Source organism: Carassius carassius, chromosome 3, assembly GCF_963082965.1.
Source record: "Carassius carassius chromosome 3, fCarCar2.1, whole genome shotgun sequence".
In the NCBI taxonomy this organism is placed as follows: Eukaryota; Metazoa; Chordata; class Actinopteri; order Cypriniformes; family Cyprinidae; genus Carassius; species Carassius carassius.
In genome coordinates this window covers 9,099,746-9,116,496 of record NC_081757.1, presented here as the reverse complement: position 1 = coordinate 9,116,496, position 16,751 = coordinate 9,099,746, and the positions used below count along the sequence as shown (strand labels likewise).

Genomic DNA, 16,751 nt, shown 5'->3' with positions numbered 1-16,751 from the left:
CTTATTTTACTATTTTTAACCTCTCTTAAACTATATCTTTCTTTTTCTAATATATATATATATTTTCTGAAAGTTTTCTAGCCTTCTCTTATGCTTCTTAAAGTTTTAGATTTAGCTTTATGAGTACCTCTAAAACTTTTAACTGTACAGTTATTTGGACTAACCATTAAACCCACTTTGAGCCCAAAATAAGTTCTCTGTGTTCTCTATTTCAACATTTAAGTCTGGAGTCCAAGAGTACGCATGTTTTTCTGCTTTGATCTTAATCAGTCCCAGCCGGGCTTCCGTAAAGCAGCAGCTCGCGCCTCCACGTCATCTTACAGCTGATTGGCTGTTGTAAATGCGGAAGTGAGTCAGTGTTGTTTTGTGTGAATCGGTAGCTCGAGTGAAGCTCAACGGAATAAAACATGCGCTAATTATTGTATATTATCATAATAACAAAGAAAACCAACATCTTAAACGCGCTTTAAAATGGAGGCGCAAGACGATGCGAATGTCCGAAATGGAGATGTTCCTCAGAACCAGGATCTGGGATTTGTGGTGCCATCTGGTATGTAAATATGAGTTTACTGCGCTTACTGAGCTGTCCGCATTCATCAGAACTGGCATCTCTATTAATGATTTCTGATCTTTGATGTGGACATTATTGAACGACAATAGAAACAATGATTTGATATTTTAGAGCGCAGTAATGCGGTCTGATCAGGAAATGACTAACGTTAGAAGACAGAACGCTTTATATGTCAATACGATTAGTTTCACTGTATAGATTACAGTTTGTGAATCAATAAGATACATTAGTCATTCTATCTCATATCTTCTCATAACAAGCCATTATCAAACATTAAACTATGATTAATGAATCAACTAAATAAGCAGTCCTCTTTTTGCTTGAAAAGTGTCATTCTTTTGTTAAAATAAGAAATACTTTGGATATTTTGGCTCATGTAATGTTATTCTGGCATTTTAGGAGATACAGGGATTTAAAAAATATTTACCATAACGTACTAACTTTAACATTTCAATCAAATTTGAAGCACATTGTATACTTTTAGTTTTAAAACATTATTAGCATATTAAAAACATAGACATAGCATATAGTTGATAAAGTGTATATTTTATATAAAATGATGTAAGTTGATGATGTAATGATGTAAGAGCAAAGATAAAGAAGTAGATTCTTATTATCTGTTTATATATATATATATATATATATATATATATATATATATATATATATATATATATATATATATATAATTATTTTTAATATATTTTGTTTGTAATTATTTGTAGTGATTGTTTTATTATTTGATTATTCAGCCAATTGATTTTATTATATATATAATATATATATATATATATATATATATATATATATATATATATATATATATACACAGTACAGACCAAAATTTTGGAAACATTACTATTTTTAATGTTTTTGAAAGAAGTTTCTTCTGCTCATCAAGCCTGCATTTATTTAATCAAAAATACAGAAAAAAACTGTAATATTGTGATATATTATTACAATTTAAAATAATTGTTTTTAAATGTATTATACTTTAAATTATCATTTATTTCTGTGATGCAAAGCTGAATTTTTAGGATCATTATCACATGATCCTTTAGAAATCATTCTAATATGATGATTCATTATCAAAGTTGGAAACAGTTCTGCTGCTTAATATTTTTTCAGAACATGTGATACTTTTTTAGGATACTTTGATGAATAAAAAGTAAAAAAAAAAAGAGGCTATGTTTTTTGAAAATATAAATATTTTGTAATAACAATGTACACTACTGGTCAGTAATTTGGGGTCAGTAATTTTTTTTTCTTTCTTTTTTGTAAATAAAATCTATACTTTTATTCAGCAAGGATGTGTTAAATTGATAAAAAGTGATAGTAAAGAAAATATATTATTAGAATATATATTATTAGAATTTTTTTTTTAATTTTGAATAAATGCAGTTCTTTTTAACCTTTTATTCATCAAATATATTAGACAGCAGAACGGTTTCCAACACTCATAATAAATCAGAATATTAGAATGATTTCTAAATGATCATGTGATAGACTGGATGTTACATGTGACACTGAAGGCTGGAGTAATGATGCTGAAAATTCAGCTTCGCATCACAGGAATAAATTATTTTTTAAAAGTATATTCAAATAGAAAACTATTATTTTAAGTTGTAATATTACAGTTTTTTTCTTTATTTTTGATCAAATAAATGCAGGCTTGATGAGCAGAAGAAACTTCTTTCAAAAACATTAAAAATAGTAATGTTTCCAAACTTTTGGTCTGTACTGTATATATATATATATATATATATATATATATGAAATATAAAAGCTTTATGACATTTTGACTAATGGAATGCTTTGTAATATTAATGTTATAATAGTTAATAATACAGTAATATATATGTATGTATATATATATATATGTATATGTGTATGTGTGTAAATTTATATTTTCGACTATTTGAATGTTTCATCATGAAATATTTGTTATTCATCAAATCTGTTACAGTTACCAACAATAATCAGTTTTATTGGAGTCTATTTATCATGCTTTTATAAAGTGCATATAGACTTTGCAGTGCCTGGATTGTGATTATTGTTTGTCACCAGTGACAGCTTTCCTGTCTGAGTACGGCTGGTACGCGGCGTTCGTGTGCGTGGGAGTGTATCTGCTCCTCCAGCATCTCCGCAAGAACAGATCCACAGACAGCCAGAGCTCGACCGTCTCCACCAGCAGCCAAGGTCAGAACCCACAGTCACTGCTGTCTGCACATTGAGATGTTGGAGGTGTGTGATAGCAGAGGTGTGTGTGTCCCGTCTGCAGACCCAGACTCTGTGGTGAGGCGTCAGGTGGCTCTGGAGGCATCCCGCAGGAAAATGCAGGAGGAGCAGGACGCCCGAGCAGCAGAGTTCAGAGACAGGCAGCAGAGGGTGAGTGTCACGCTGCATGCGGCGGTCGTTTGTCTTCCTCTACTCATGCTGCTTCCTCTGATCTGTTTAGCTGGAGGAGGACAAAAGAAGACAGAAAATTGAGATGTGGGAAAGCATGAAGGAGGGAAAGAGTTACAAGGGAAAGGCACAAGTTGCACAAGTAAGTCTCCTGTGACTGATGTGTCCAGGCCTCAGGTGCTGTGTTTATATCAGAGGTGTAAAAAGTACCTCAGATAGCTTCCTCAGATTTGGTGGTGAACTTTTGAAGCCAGATATTTACCTGATGAAAGTCATAATTGAAGTAGAAATGTGTGTGTTTGATGCATGGAAACAAGTTCTCACGTCAGGCACACACGTTTGAGCTTCTGTTTACCATATTTAATGTGCAGAAGATAAATAAAAATATAATGTACTTTTCAAGATGAAATAAAATTGTAAGGAGTAAAAAGTACTGTTTTTTTTCTTCAGAAATGTAATCAAGTAAAAGTACAAGTAGTCAGTTTAAATTGTAGTTGAGTAAAGTACAAATCCCCCAAAATAATACTTAAGTACAGTAATCAAGTCAAAAGTATTTTACACCTCTGGTTTATATATTATTTCTCTCATTTCCAGCAGAGCACAGAAGAGGCCACTTCCTCCAGCTCACTGAGACCAAAGACAGACAAAAAGCCCCTTCGCAACAGTGGTACCTAAGCATTACATTTTCTCTTGTACTTCTCAGACTTCTCTTGTTTTATGCTTTTAATTTCAAAGAATAAATATACATTTTAGTGAATGAAAACTGTTACAATGAAAATTGTCATGATTTAGTCACCCTCATGTCATTCCAGGTTGTTTGATTGAGGCAATTTCTGAGTGCATTAACCTAATAAATTAACCTATTTTACACTTTTAGCCCAATATTTCACAGGGGGAAATGATTCTGGTTGTTCATTCATATTGCAGTGGTATTCATTCCTGTTTCTTGTGTTTGAATGAATGTTTATTTGCATTTTAAAACAATATTGCCAAATAAATATTAAATTAGATATGTATGATTAGGAGTATTACGAGGTTTTCATTTATTTGTATATACATATTTATATATAACTATTTATTTATATATTTATATAAAAAAATGGAATGTTAAAAAGTGTTTTTTTATAACTTATTTCAAAAAGTGAAACTTTCATATATACTAGATTCATTACAAGTAAAGTAAAACATTTCAGAAGTATTTTTTTCATTTTGATAATACGATCTTACATCTCATGAATGTCACATTTGTTTATTTTTACTGTATTTTATTTGATTTAATATTGTTATCTATATATATATATATATATATATATTACACCATGGAACACATGTATTTATATATGTATATGTTGTTTTTGTTGCTTGACTAAAGCGCACAAGTGTGTGTGTGTGTTGTAGGATACAGTCCTCTGTCTGGAGACGGAGGAGGAACGTGCTCCTGGAGACCCGGTAGGAGAGGCCCGTCCGCAGGTGGATGAGGTTAAAGTGCGGTCAGACTGACCTCTGACCCTTCATAGGAACACATAAATATTATCTGAATGAAGCTATCATCTCTCATCACAGGACAATAGCAAATATGGTTATATTACATAAGGATCTTCATGCACACTTTAATTTTTTCTGGTGTCAGGCTAATCGACTTATGCGTTGTTCTCTTACACACACTCACACTCTACTGCCTGTTTGTTTGATTGACAGCTTCTAATGACGCCTCCTCATCAAAGGTATTAATACTCCTGGGGCGGGCTGATGATTATCAGTAATAATCGTGTTCCTGTTTTTAGCTTTTTGCACTTATGAAGGCTGTGCTAAATAAACACTTAGAGAGAATAAATACAAATGCAGAGTGCTGTTTATATCATTGAAATGTTTGTATTCTGTTGTAAAAGCAGGTGATTGGTGATGTATAATAGCAGCCTGCTGTATGTGCTGTGAGGTCTTTGCTGTTTTCTAGAGCATTTCATTAGGACTGATGTGTCAAAGACATTGTATTGTTCTCGCTTTATAGTTTCTCAGAATAAAAATGCATACTAGCTTAATGTTTGTCTGTCTTATTTGTCAGGACAACAGATTTCACTGTATTATCCTCAGCTTCAGGACAATCAAAGTAACAATGTATATTTTTTAATACGTAGGAAATAGGAAAGTGATTTTTAGGCCAGAAAAAAAAAAATATATATATATATATATATTTACATTTATTCATTTAGCAGACGCTTTTATCCAAAGCGACTTACAGATGAGGACAGTGGAAGCAATCAAAAACAACAAAAAGAACAATGATATATAAGTGCTATAACAAGTCTCAGTTAGGTTAACACAGTACACCTAGCATGGGATTTTAAATAATGTAATATAAAGAAAACAGATAGAATAAAAAAAGAATAGAGCAAGCTAGTGTTAGAGGTCTTTACACACACACACACACACACACACACACACATACATACAATTGCATAATTAATGAAAAGAAAATAGAACATAAAAAGATTAGAAAGGTAGTTAGGTTTTTTTTAAGAATAGAATTAGAATAGTGAGTGTTAAAGTTAGAGGGTCAAATAAAGATGTAAGAGATGTGATTTAAGCCGATTCTTGAAGATGGCTCAGGACTCAGCTGCTCGGATTGAGTTGGGGAGGTCATTCCACCAGGAGGGAACATTTAATTTAAAAGTCTGTAAAAGTGACTTTGGGCTTCTTTGGGATGGCACAATCAAGCGACGTTCACTTGCAGAACGCAAGCTTCTAGAGGGCTCATAAGTCTGAAGTAACAAATTTAGGCAAATGGGTGCAGAGCCAGTAGTTTTGTAGGCAAACATCAATGCCTTGAATTTTATACGAGCAGCTATTGGAAGCCAGTGCAAATTGATAAACAGAGGTGTGACGTATTCTCTTTGGGTCATTTAAAATTTATCTTGCTGCCGCGTTCTGAATTAATTGTTAAAGTTAATTAATTGTATATATATATATATATATATTATTTCTAAATGCAAAGCAAGGTTATTATAGTTTATTCTAACCATAAAAGAAAAAAAATATTTTTATTAACTAAAAAAAACATCAGAAATCATATAAAATATTATTGTATCATTCTATAATTTTTTGAAGAAACACTAATTTTCATTTATTTTAACTGATGTATTAAAATAATAAAAAGGACCAAATATTAATAAAAACCATAGATATATTTTTTCAAAAACTAATAAAATAGACAAATAGACGTAATTAAACACACACACACACACACACACGTGTGTGTATATATGTATATATATATATATATATTATCTTGATACTAAAATAACATTGCATAAAAGTTATTTAGTAGAAGTTAGGCAAAAATAATATCGATGCAGTGTTGTGAAATTATTCAAATGCACCCTAATGCTCAGACATCGTGATAAATAAATACAAATTAAGTAATATATTCATCTTGTCTGTTTAATATTTTATCCGTATGCGTTGCGACATGAAAAGAAAACACTGCAGAGGAAGGGCCTGACTAAAATACAAACTAAAATCTCGCGAGGGAAAACTTTATCCACTAGGTGGCGAGATTAGCACGTGATTTAAAACGGTTTCCGTCACAGTTCCATAAAAGGGAGAAATTTCGTTACAAAATTATAGAATTAGGATTAAACAATCATTATCTGACTATTAAATATGTAATATAAAAATATTATATTGAATTCTGAATATAAAAAACTGAGCTTGACCTGTCTAAACTTGTTATGAAATGTTATTGCAGTATCCAAATATAATTATGGTGAGAAAATATTTAAACAAGCCTCGAAGTGATTGCTAGATTTAGTTAATAATTAAAATAAATAAATATATATAAATATATATATATATATATAAAACTGTATAGCTTTTTGAGAGATAGGCAAGATAAATAAACATTTTGTGAGGAAACGGAAAAGGCAGGTTGCACGTGAAATAATACCTCTGAAAATCTTGAACAGTTTACTCCACAATAATCCATAGATACAAAACCTTTCTTTTGTTCAGTTTAATAGCCTGTTTTTTCTTTAAAAATCCATTTGTTTTTTATTTTATTTATTTATTGAATATTTAGCTCTCTTCAGAAGTAAATGTGCATCATCAATATCAACGTTTTACTCTGAGACTTAAATCTAGTTTTTAAAAGTAAACTTCTCTAAAGTTATTTTCTGTAAAAACTAATAGAAAAGAGGCTTCTGGTTTTACAAATGTACTTTTTTAAAATACATAATACGATTTATTAAACCAAATTCACCATATTTCCCCCCAAAATAAAAAAAACTGATTACAGTTTCCTGGTGAATCTTATAAAATTTGTTTCAGTTCACGAGAAAAAAGACGCAACGCATTTCCCATGCATGGAACGTCATCAGCCAACTGTGCGCAGTCACTCCGCTCGGCCAATCAACGACGAGCTACGGCGCCTCGAGCGTGTCAAAAACCCTAGACGGTTAAGCCGCGTCGCCGCAGACGCGTTTCAAGCACTCGCGCTCACTCACAATGGCGAGATAGTCGCGAGAACGAGGATGCAGCTGCACTTCTTGAGACAGTAGACCGTTAATTTTCTCTGACTTATCACCTATTTAGGCGCGAAGCGAAGGAGATACGTTCACGAAGCCGATCGTGGCTCGCGAGGATAGGATAGTCGGCGATTAGATGGCAGTGGCTGGTGATCTACGAGGATTGGAGCGCTGCAACGTACTCAGCAGCGGCGGTAAACGGTGATCAGCGGTGACCATGCTCGGACCCAAACCCAGCGTTCTGGACGGGACTGCAGCAGCGGGTGGCGTTTAAAAAACCGAAGGCGTGAAGACATTAAAGCCCCGAGCGAACCGGAGGTGTGAGCGTACGCTGAAATGGCAGGCAGAAGCCGCAGGTCGTGGTTCAGCGTGCTGCTGGGGCTGGTGGTCGGGTTCACACTGGCGTCCAGGCTCATCCTGCCCCGGGCCACCGAGCTGAAGAAAGCGGGTCACAAGCGGCGGGCGAGCGGCGGAGGCACGGGCGGCTGCGGAGGAGGAGCGGGGATAATGATGATGAAGAAGGAGTACGGAGGGGCGCTGATGCTCGGCACGGAGAAGCCCGCGGCGCCCCGGTCCAGCAGTTTCCTGTTCGTGGGCGTCATGACCGCGCAGAAGTACCTCAACAACCGCGCCGTGGCAGCGTACAGGTAATTCAACGCGTCTGCGTACGAATAATCGCCATGGTAACCGTTCTTTCCGCCCAAATACGACAGAGTTCCGACGTAATGTTAGTTACGGTGCATGTTGCCACAGATTCGGCGTAGAAGTAACAATTATATTCTTGTTTTTTTAGATATGTTTTATTTCCGCTTTTTAGACGGCATTAACGTTATTTGGGTAAAAAAAAAATGTGTGTGTGTGCAGGCGTGGAAAATATTCGTCCGTGTACGAGAAATCACCATGGAAACCGCAGTTTCTGCCGAAATGTCAGTTAGTTTTTACTCCTGTAAAGTAGAAATAATCGAATACGAGCTCTTCTTTAAAATGTATGTTGGGAACAAAAGCCAGTTTTATCGTCATAGCCACTTTTGGCAGAGAATGTGGGTACCACGGTAAATTATGGTTAAGGATGTTGAGAAGTCGGGGATAGATATTTTATTTAAACTTTTTTTCAACTTTGATAAATTTATTAGTGTATTATTAATATTGTATGTGTGTGTGTGTGTGTGTGTGTGTGTGTAGGTGGGGAAAATATTAATAATTCTACATAGGAGAAATCACCATGCAAACTCTAATTGCTCCCGAAATGTCATAGTTAATTTGTACTTCTGTAAATTAAAAATAATTTAATACGTTATTTAAAAAAAATATATTTTTTAATATAGTGTTAACAGTAATTTTATGGTTATTTGATGGAGGCAGTGGATATATTGGTAAATAATGGTAAGGATGGAGAGAGACCAAGATTATGCTGAATCATTTTATTTCTGCTGTTTAATCAGCATTATTATTAAACCGATTCATGTACGAAGAATTATCATGGTAGCCATCATTTCCTCCGAAGTGTCATAGTTTTGTAGTTTTGCTTCTGTAGTTGTTATAATTTCATAGATGGTCTTTTACAAACTAGGAAGAGAAAACAGGGTTATGCTGAATCATTTTAAATCAGCTTTATTTCCTCTTTTGGGGTTTATAGAGTAGAACAATCACCATTATTACTGTAGTTTCTGCCAAGATGTTACAGTAACTACATGATGTTAGTTCTTTGAAGTCATAATAATTGAATATTAAATCTTCAAGTAGTATATGAAGCCTTCACGATCTTCCTCTCGTTTTTAGTGGCACTTATGAGTAATGCCAGTTTACCACATTATTATTTTTACAGGAATAGTATTTGTGTGGTACATTTGCAGAGACTGTGGTGGTTACCATTGCAATTTGCATAAGGATGGAGAGGACAGAGATGTGTTTATGTCATACGTTTAATCGCCAGTAATTCCTTGCTGGAGAGGTTTTTCGGGGTGAATTGCTGGGGTTGACCTTGGTGGGAAAGGCAGAGCATCATGGGAGTATTGTGATGGCCGATTTTCTTGTTGCTGTATTTCCTACAGTTATAGTTCTGCACAGGAGCGTTTTGAAGATGTTCTCAAAGTATTGCAAAACCACATTACTTCCCCTGGTCTACAGTCTCCATTATTTATTGCATTGTTTCATTTGTATATGTAAGCAAAGATGCATGCATATTTCATGCAAGAAAATGAACAAGGTTGTCTTTCACAACAGATCTTGGCTGTTTTGAGTGCTAAATGTCGAACTGACACCATGGCTGCACTGCAGAAGTGTGCAAAAGGTTAACACGATATCTCCGTGTTCCCCTTTAGTTTGCAGAGAACAGGAAGTTGGGTTTTGTTCAAATTAGATGTTGGCAAGCAGAGTGGATATTATCTGAAGGAAAACAGTGCAGTTCTTCCACGTGCTGACATGCGGGACACTGAGTGTATTTCAGAGGCCCGTGATTGCTTGTCTGCAGTGTTAAATCATGTGAATCTCCTGAAGCTCTGCTGAATTTATTCAGCTGCTGGGAGCGTCCTCCTACAGGGTCATGACAGTATTTGGCATTTTATCCTCATGTTGAGTGCTGCATTTAGTTGATCGGTTTTCTTTTCTCATGTTTATAGTGAATCAGCTTGGGTCTTTTGTTTTTAAACCATGTGAATCATCCCAATGCTACTCTCTGCTTAATCTATTCATCAATCTGATAATAAACCATTGTGTTATTTCTACTCTGAAGTCTTAAAGTGCTAATGTCAATAGCACTTAGCCTAGGTTTTTGTTTGCTTGTTTGTTTTTAAATGATCAGTACTGATATTTACAGTCCATAATTAGTATTTTCTATATTTATATGGATTTCCGTATTTTCTGACTTGAAGTATGACCAAATCTCAAGGAGTGATTCACGGTGGCACTGTGTTCAATTACACATGAGCAGCTCATGATCCAGTGTTTTCAGTGTCCCGGGACAGCTTGGTTTGCTTTTCTAACCAAGCACTGTGAGTTTGGGTCGAATTTAGTAATGTGCATTTGAAACCAAACAACCTTTTCAACCTTGCAATGAGATTTGTTTATAAATCTGTTCTGCAGAAGAGAACCTTTAACATCTCCCTACAGTTTCTCACCAAAATAAAAGCCCTAGTTTAATGTTTGAAAGCAAGACAGCCATAAATATTAGTATTGTATTTGTATTATTATTTTAACTGCTTTTTATTGTTTTACAATACAGTAATATTATTGCAACAGTAATATATTTTTCCTTACTTTTCATAATAATAATAAAAAAATTGTAAAATGATAATAATAACTTTTATTATTATTGTTGTTGTTGTTCAATCATATTGCTCTTGATGTGTACAGTGACCTTGAGTGATCTGAAAGACACCTTAAATAATGTTATTTTTGTTATATTCCGTTGGTTTTCCTACACATACCTGATAATACAATTTAATGATGATGTGAGAATTTGTACACAAACTTGCTAAAATACATTTTACACAAAATTTAATATACCCAAAACTACTTCATAACTAACATCTAAGAACATGGTTTTTGGCATTGATAAGAGGGGTTTTATTATTATTATGGTGCTCACACACACATTTCTCTATTATGTAGGACCTGGGCCAAGACTATCCCGGGCAAGGTGGAGTTTTTCTCCAGCGAGGGTTCAGACACGACGATCCCCATCCCCATCGTGGCTCTGCAGAATGTGGATGACTCCTACCCTCCGCAGAAGAAGTCCTTCATGATGCTCAAGTACATGCATGACCATTACTTGGACCAGTTCGAGTGGTTCATGCGAGCCGACGATGACGTCTACATCAAAAGCGAGAAGCTGGAGAGCTTCCTAAGGAGTCTCAACAGCAGCGAGGCCATCTTCCTCGGGCAGACGGGCATGGGAGCCCGCGATGAACTGGGCAAGCTGGCCCTTGAGCCGGGCGAGAACTTCTGCATGGGTGGCCCTGGCGTGATCATGAGCCGTGGGGTGCTGCGCAGGATGGTACCCCACATCCGCCAGTGCCTGCAGGAGATGTACACCACCCACGAGGACGTGGAGGTGGGGCGCTGCGTGCGCAGATTCGCCGGTGTCCAATGTGTCTGGTCTTATGAGGTAAGAACGTGCAATACACCTGGATTATAATTACAGGGTCGAACACCGTGATCACGAGACCGAGCAGGATGCCATTTGCATAATTATTAGTGTCCTATATTTCCTTCAGCTCAGGCTCAAGGTTTCTAATGCATATTGTTTGAAATCAGCCTCTTCATTGAACTCCCAGGGCCGCAATTTTCGGGTACTGAAAATTATAGGTTGTAGTAAATCAGAAAAAAGTCCTGTGTTCTTTTCACCATCGAAACTCCCGGGCGGCTTTGATCCTTCAAAGGGTTTCGACGATACCTGACCAGGTATTACAGAGAGAGCCGGACAATAGTGGAGTGCTGCTTGTCTCTGCTGTTCAGGGATGATGGGTCTAGATCAGCTGTTTTATCAGAGCCGTTATGGGGTGACTCATAGAAAATTAAGCTTTGGACGGTGACTTTTTTGAAAGGGTGACCTCTCACCTTGGAGAGATGAGATGAGTCATTGTCTCTTCAATGGATGGAGTCCATAATCTGCTGTGACGGCCTCTTACTCCCCTTCTCTTTTTGTGAACATGAAAAGACTGAGAAATGCTTTCATTTGCATCCAGGTGAATCTCATGCACTGTCCAGAGAACATGCCCATTATATTTCACAAAAAAACTAAAAATGTTTTTTTATTTCTTTTTATTTTATTTTTTTTTCATAATTACAAATTTGACCACTTTCCAGATGATTCCAAGACCCAGTTCTTATTACCATGATGCTTTCATTTAGAACTTCTTTTGTGATTGTAGTAATTTTTGCTTTTTGTTAGATTCTTCACATTTTTCATCCATTTATTATTTTTTATTATTCAATTTTGTAACATGGTACAAAATTATAGGAAGGTCCCGTTAGTTAACATTAAGAACTGCAATAACTTTCAATGAGCAGTAAATTTGTTCCAGCGTTTATTGATCTTTGTTTACAACTGTTTATTGTTAGGTCCATTAAAATGATAAATGATATTAACAGACAAACTTTTGATTTTAATAATATCTCAGTAAATGTTGTTAATATTAACTGAGATAAATGTTTTCACTGTTAATGCAGTTAAATTAATTTTAAATTAAATGTATGCATTTAGCAGACGCTTTTATCCAAAGCGACTTACATTGCATTCAAGCTAACAATTTTCTCCTATCATGTGTTCCCTGCAATTCGAACCCCCAACCTTGCGCTTGCTAACACAAACAAAGCTCTACCACTTGAGCTACAGGAACACAATGTTAAATAATGTAAAGTTAAATTACTGCCCAATCTGTAACACACGTCACACATATCTGTAACACAATATAAAATATATTAATATAAATGTATGTTTATGAAAATCAAGAACATCTGCTACCATCAGTTCTCATTACTCCAAAAACCATTCCTTCTTATTACTGGAATGTGAAAAACCTGAAATATATATATTTCTATAATTCTTTAAATTACAGTATTTTGGGTCTAATCGAGTAAAAGATACTGTTTTGCAGTATTGAAAATGTATTGAGAATGACTGTTGCAAATAAAATGATCAGGAGGCATCACAGATATGAGCCTAATTTGCTTCTTTTTCATGAAAATAATTTTTACCGTGCAAAATGACATCATGCACCTAAAATAGAGTGAAATGTGACCCGGACATGTTGTTCCATCTACATCTCCAGGTGTTTACTATGGAAAAGGGAAAGGAAACTGATATTTAGTGCGGCTCTTTTATGTTTTATCTGGATTTCCTTCTTTTTCTTTCAAATAGACGTTGGATTCAGTCAGACGATGTGAAGCGGCTCTTTCCCATTTTCTGCTAGTTTTGAGTAAAGCACTTTGCATTTTTCTCCAACAACTCAAAAAAGTCTTTGCGTATCGTTTAGTCTACCAAGACCATCCGTCATGGCGAGATTACCTTTTTTCCTTCTGCTCCCGATGAAGGAGCCACATGCGCGATCCGTCACCGTAAATGTGACATCGCTTTTCACAAATTTGCGAAATGGAAAAATGGAAGGGTTGGAAAGTTATCAGAGGTGCTTCATGAGTCTTTTTCGGCTTGTGGAACCTCTGAGTCTTAAAGAGTCTCCCCCGTGACTGGGGCCGATGGGATTTTAATGTGCATTTGATGTGTGCTTTAATTACAGCCGTGCAGGATTAGTTAGAGACGGCACAGCTGGGCAACCTGCTATTAATGTTGGAGCGTTCGGCCTCTGGTTCTTTATGGACCTACTGCACTGCAAGTCTCGACGGGCCCCGCGAGTAAAGTGACCTCAAAGACCTCACGGCTCAAATTGGCAGCCTGTTACTCCCCTAAATACTGATATTAAGCGTCTTTGTCTCTTTGGAGCTCCTCAGATGTGCATCTGTCTGTGCTGCCGCTCAACTTGTGTTTGTTTATGGCCAGAGCGCAAACAGTCTCATCTGAGCTCTGCTTTGGGCTCGCAGCTACTTGAGATGAGTCCTGTGCGCGATTTAAGTGGCTATAACAAAATGGACAGGTTTTCTCTGAATGCAGGTTTAGTTCTAATTTGACTGTAGAGTTACACAAATGATTCCTTGGATTAAACCCAGGACTCGAGCAGTATCCAGAGGCCAGGATAATCACAGTGACGTGTGGGAGTTTTGCATGGACAGGCAGTCTTTTATCTAATCTTTTACACTTCAGCAGACTGATATCAAACCTTGGCAGTGCTCAGTCCCGGAGCTTGTCACCTGTGTCATATTAAAGCTGTCGATCTGGGATGCGTCCCACAGCTGCTCTGGTGTCTCTCACATGCTGACCTTGTCCTGCCCTCAACGCTGCCTTCCACATTTTAGTTTCTAAACATAACCGTTCTGTCTTTGCCACTCCTGCTGAAGTTTGCATTTGATGGGCAGTGTCTCTGGCGGGGAGTGACTGATATAGACTTACTGATTTGGAGTCAAACATTTCGATATCTAACATCTTTATTCTGTCTCTTTTTGCAAAACATTTAATAGCTGCAGAATACCCTGAACACAAATCAGTCGGCTACTTAGAAGTGGACTGTTTTTTATTTTTATCTTTTATTATTATTTTTTTTTAATTGGTGGTTATTGTTCTCTCACAATTCTGAAGAAAAATAAAATTAGACAACTAAACAAAATCTCATGAAATTTATGAGTGGAATGATTCAATGACTACTGGATGAATCAGTGTATTTGAATGAATCTCTTGAATGAATCAAAGACAAATACATTTTTTACAGCCCCCTTTCGCCACCTAAATAAAAGATACGCACACCGGAATTGATAGATGTATTGAATTTTTTTTTTTCAGCAAGTATCCGATTCCTGACCTCAAGTATCCGATTCTGGAATTGGAATTGATTTTCAACTCTCAACCCTAGATATATACAACTCTTCCAAATTTTGGGATCCATAAGAATTTTAATGTTTGAAATAAAGATTTTTAGGCTTGCCATGGCTCAATTTTATTTGTTCAAAAATACAATAAATTATAATTATTATTATTATTATTATTATTATTATTATTATTATTATGATTAATCTCTCTCTCTCTTTATATATATAATTTATCAATACAATTTTTTTAATAATAAATCTTATTAATTATTCTTACTTTATTATTATTATTTATTAGACTTTGTCTCTTTAATAATATACAAGTGTATTAAATTTTAACATTTTCCAAATACAATTTTTAATTATAAAGTTGAATTGGAACATTTGAAATGATATATTATACTAAACTTTAATATACTAAATTAAAGTTTGCATCTTTGTGCTTTTTAGTAAAGCCTAGAAAGTTCTTGTGTAACACACTCTCAGGGAAAGTCCTTAAAAATCCCTTTTCTGTTGCATGTTATTGAGTGTAGACACACTGAATGCAGAAGTGAAGGCGTCTTGTTCAGCAGAGCAGTTTGGCTAATCTTTACACCAATTATATTGTCACAGATGTTCTGTCTGAACGACGTGTGGGACTTCAACTCGCAAATTACAACCGAAATAAGAGCTGTCTTAGTTATTCCAAACAAATGTGCCAATTAGGAGCATTGTAAAGTGGTAGTTTGTTCCATTGAAAATAGAGAACAGCCCTTGAGCAAGAACAATGCAAGATGCTCCTCGCTTGTTGCGTCGTAACGTCATTGTCTCAGTCATGTGACTAAGTGATTGCTCACATTCTGAATGATATTGACAAGCCGTTCTTCAGCCATTATTTAGTTGTCAGCCCATCTGTTTGCTCAGAAAACAGCCGTAAATGGCGACACAAAGAATGGAAGCTGAAAGCCAATATTGGGCTCCATACTTTTTCCACCTTGATTTATGACTCTATTGTCACTAAACTGTCAGTGCATTTATTTGGTCAGGTCGTTTTCTTGCTAGAATAGATAGGGCCTCTCAGAATCATGCACAGGAAGGCCAGGGACATTTTTACTAATCAAGTAAATTACAACAAAAAGATGAATATTTGCATTCAGCAAGGAGGCATTAAAAGACATCTCAAAGAATTCATCTCTGCATTAAAAAAATCTAATTTTTCACATGTCACAAAAGCACAACTGTTTTTAATGTTGATAATCAGAAATGTTTCTTGAGCAGCAACTCAGCATATTTCTAAAGGATCATGGGACACTGAAGACTGGAGAAATGATCATCTCAGAAATAAAATACATTTTAACATTATATTAAAACAGAAACCAGCTATTTCAAGTTGTAATCATATATCACAATATTACAGTTTTTATCATATTTTTTGAAGAAATATGAATGAATGAAAGAAATGCAGCCTCTGTGAGCAAAAGAGACTTCTTCCTAAAACATTACTGTAAATCTTACCGCCTACAAACTTTTAAATCCTAGTTTGTACTAGTCTTTATTTTACACTGATTTCCCATTGTCTTAGTCTTTTCTCCTTTAGTTCATACAGTGTGTGTAACGGATATGTCTTGTCTGGTCTGCAGCCAAGCCCTCGAGTCATTTTGACATCTATCCTCATGTTGGCATCGTGCCGTTACTTTGTTTGCTTCCGGTTCCCATGTAATGATGATTGCATCTGTCTGTTAGTTTTCAATGATGGGCGCTCTCATGCATGATTCAGCTCCCTTTGCGAGCACGTATTTCCATGCATCTGTTGTGTCAGTGTGACCACAGATCTGTGTCATAAAGGTCATAGACATTCA

The 16,751-nt window shown here is 35.6% G+C and overlaps 2 protein-coding genes across 3 annotated transcripts in view; both read left to right on the top strand.

Annotated features, from left to right (window-relative positions):
* The first annotated feature begins 313 nt into the window (after positions 1-313).
* Positions 314-5,016, top strand: LOC132118155 (selenoprotein S-like). 2 transcript variants are annotated; one of them, XM_059527772.1, is made up of 6 exons: positions 314-550; positions 2,639-2,770; positions 2,853-2,959; positions 3,030-3,119; positions 3,575-3,644; positions 4,376-5,016. In XM_059527772.1, exons 1-6 carry the CDS (start codon positions 472-474, stop codon positions 4,453-4,455), a joined length of 558 nt encoding a protein of 185 aa, XP_059383755.1. In that variant the 5' UTR covers positions 314-471; the 3' UTR covers positions 4,456-5,016. The 2 variants fall into 2 exon arrangements, with proteins under 2 accessions (XP_059383755.1, XP_059383746.1); XM_059527763.1 differs by having other exon boundaries at positions 317-550; positions 3,572-3,644.
* Positions 5,017-7,424: 2,408 nt separating this feature from the next.
* Positions 7,425-16,751, top strand: part of LOC132118057 (chondroitin sulfate synthase 1-like) — a 75,334-nt gene continuing 66,007 nt past the window's right edge. Inside the window, exons 1-2 of the mRNA XM_059527561.1 lie at positions 7,425-8,144; positions 11,107-11,602. Of these exons, the coding sequence (XP_059383544.1) occupies positions 7,834-8,144; positions 11,107-11,602 (807 nt within the window). The 5' untranslated portion in view covers positions 7,425-7,833. The remainder of the gene's footprint in view (positions 8,145-11,106; positions 11,603-16,751) is intronic.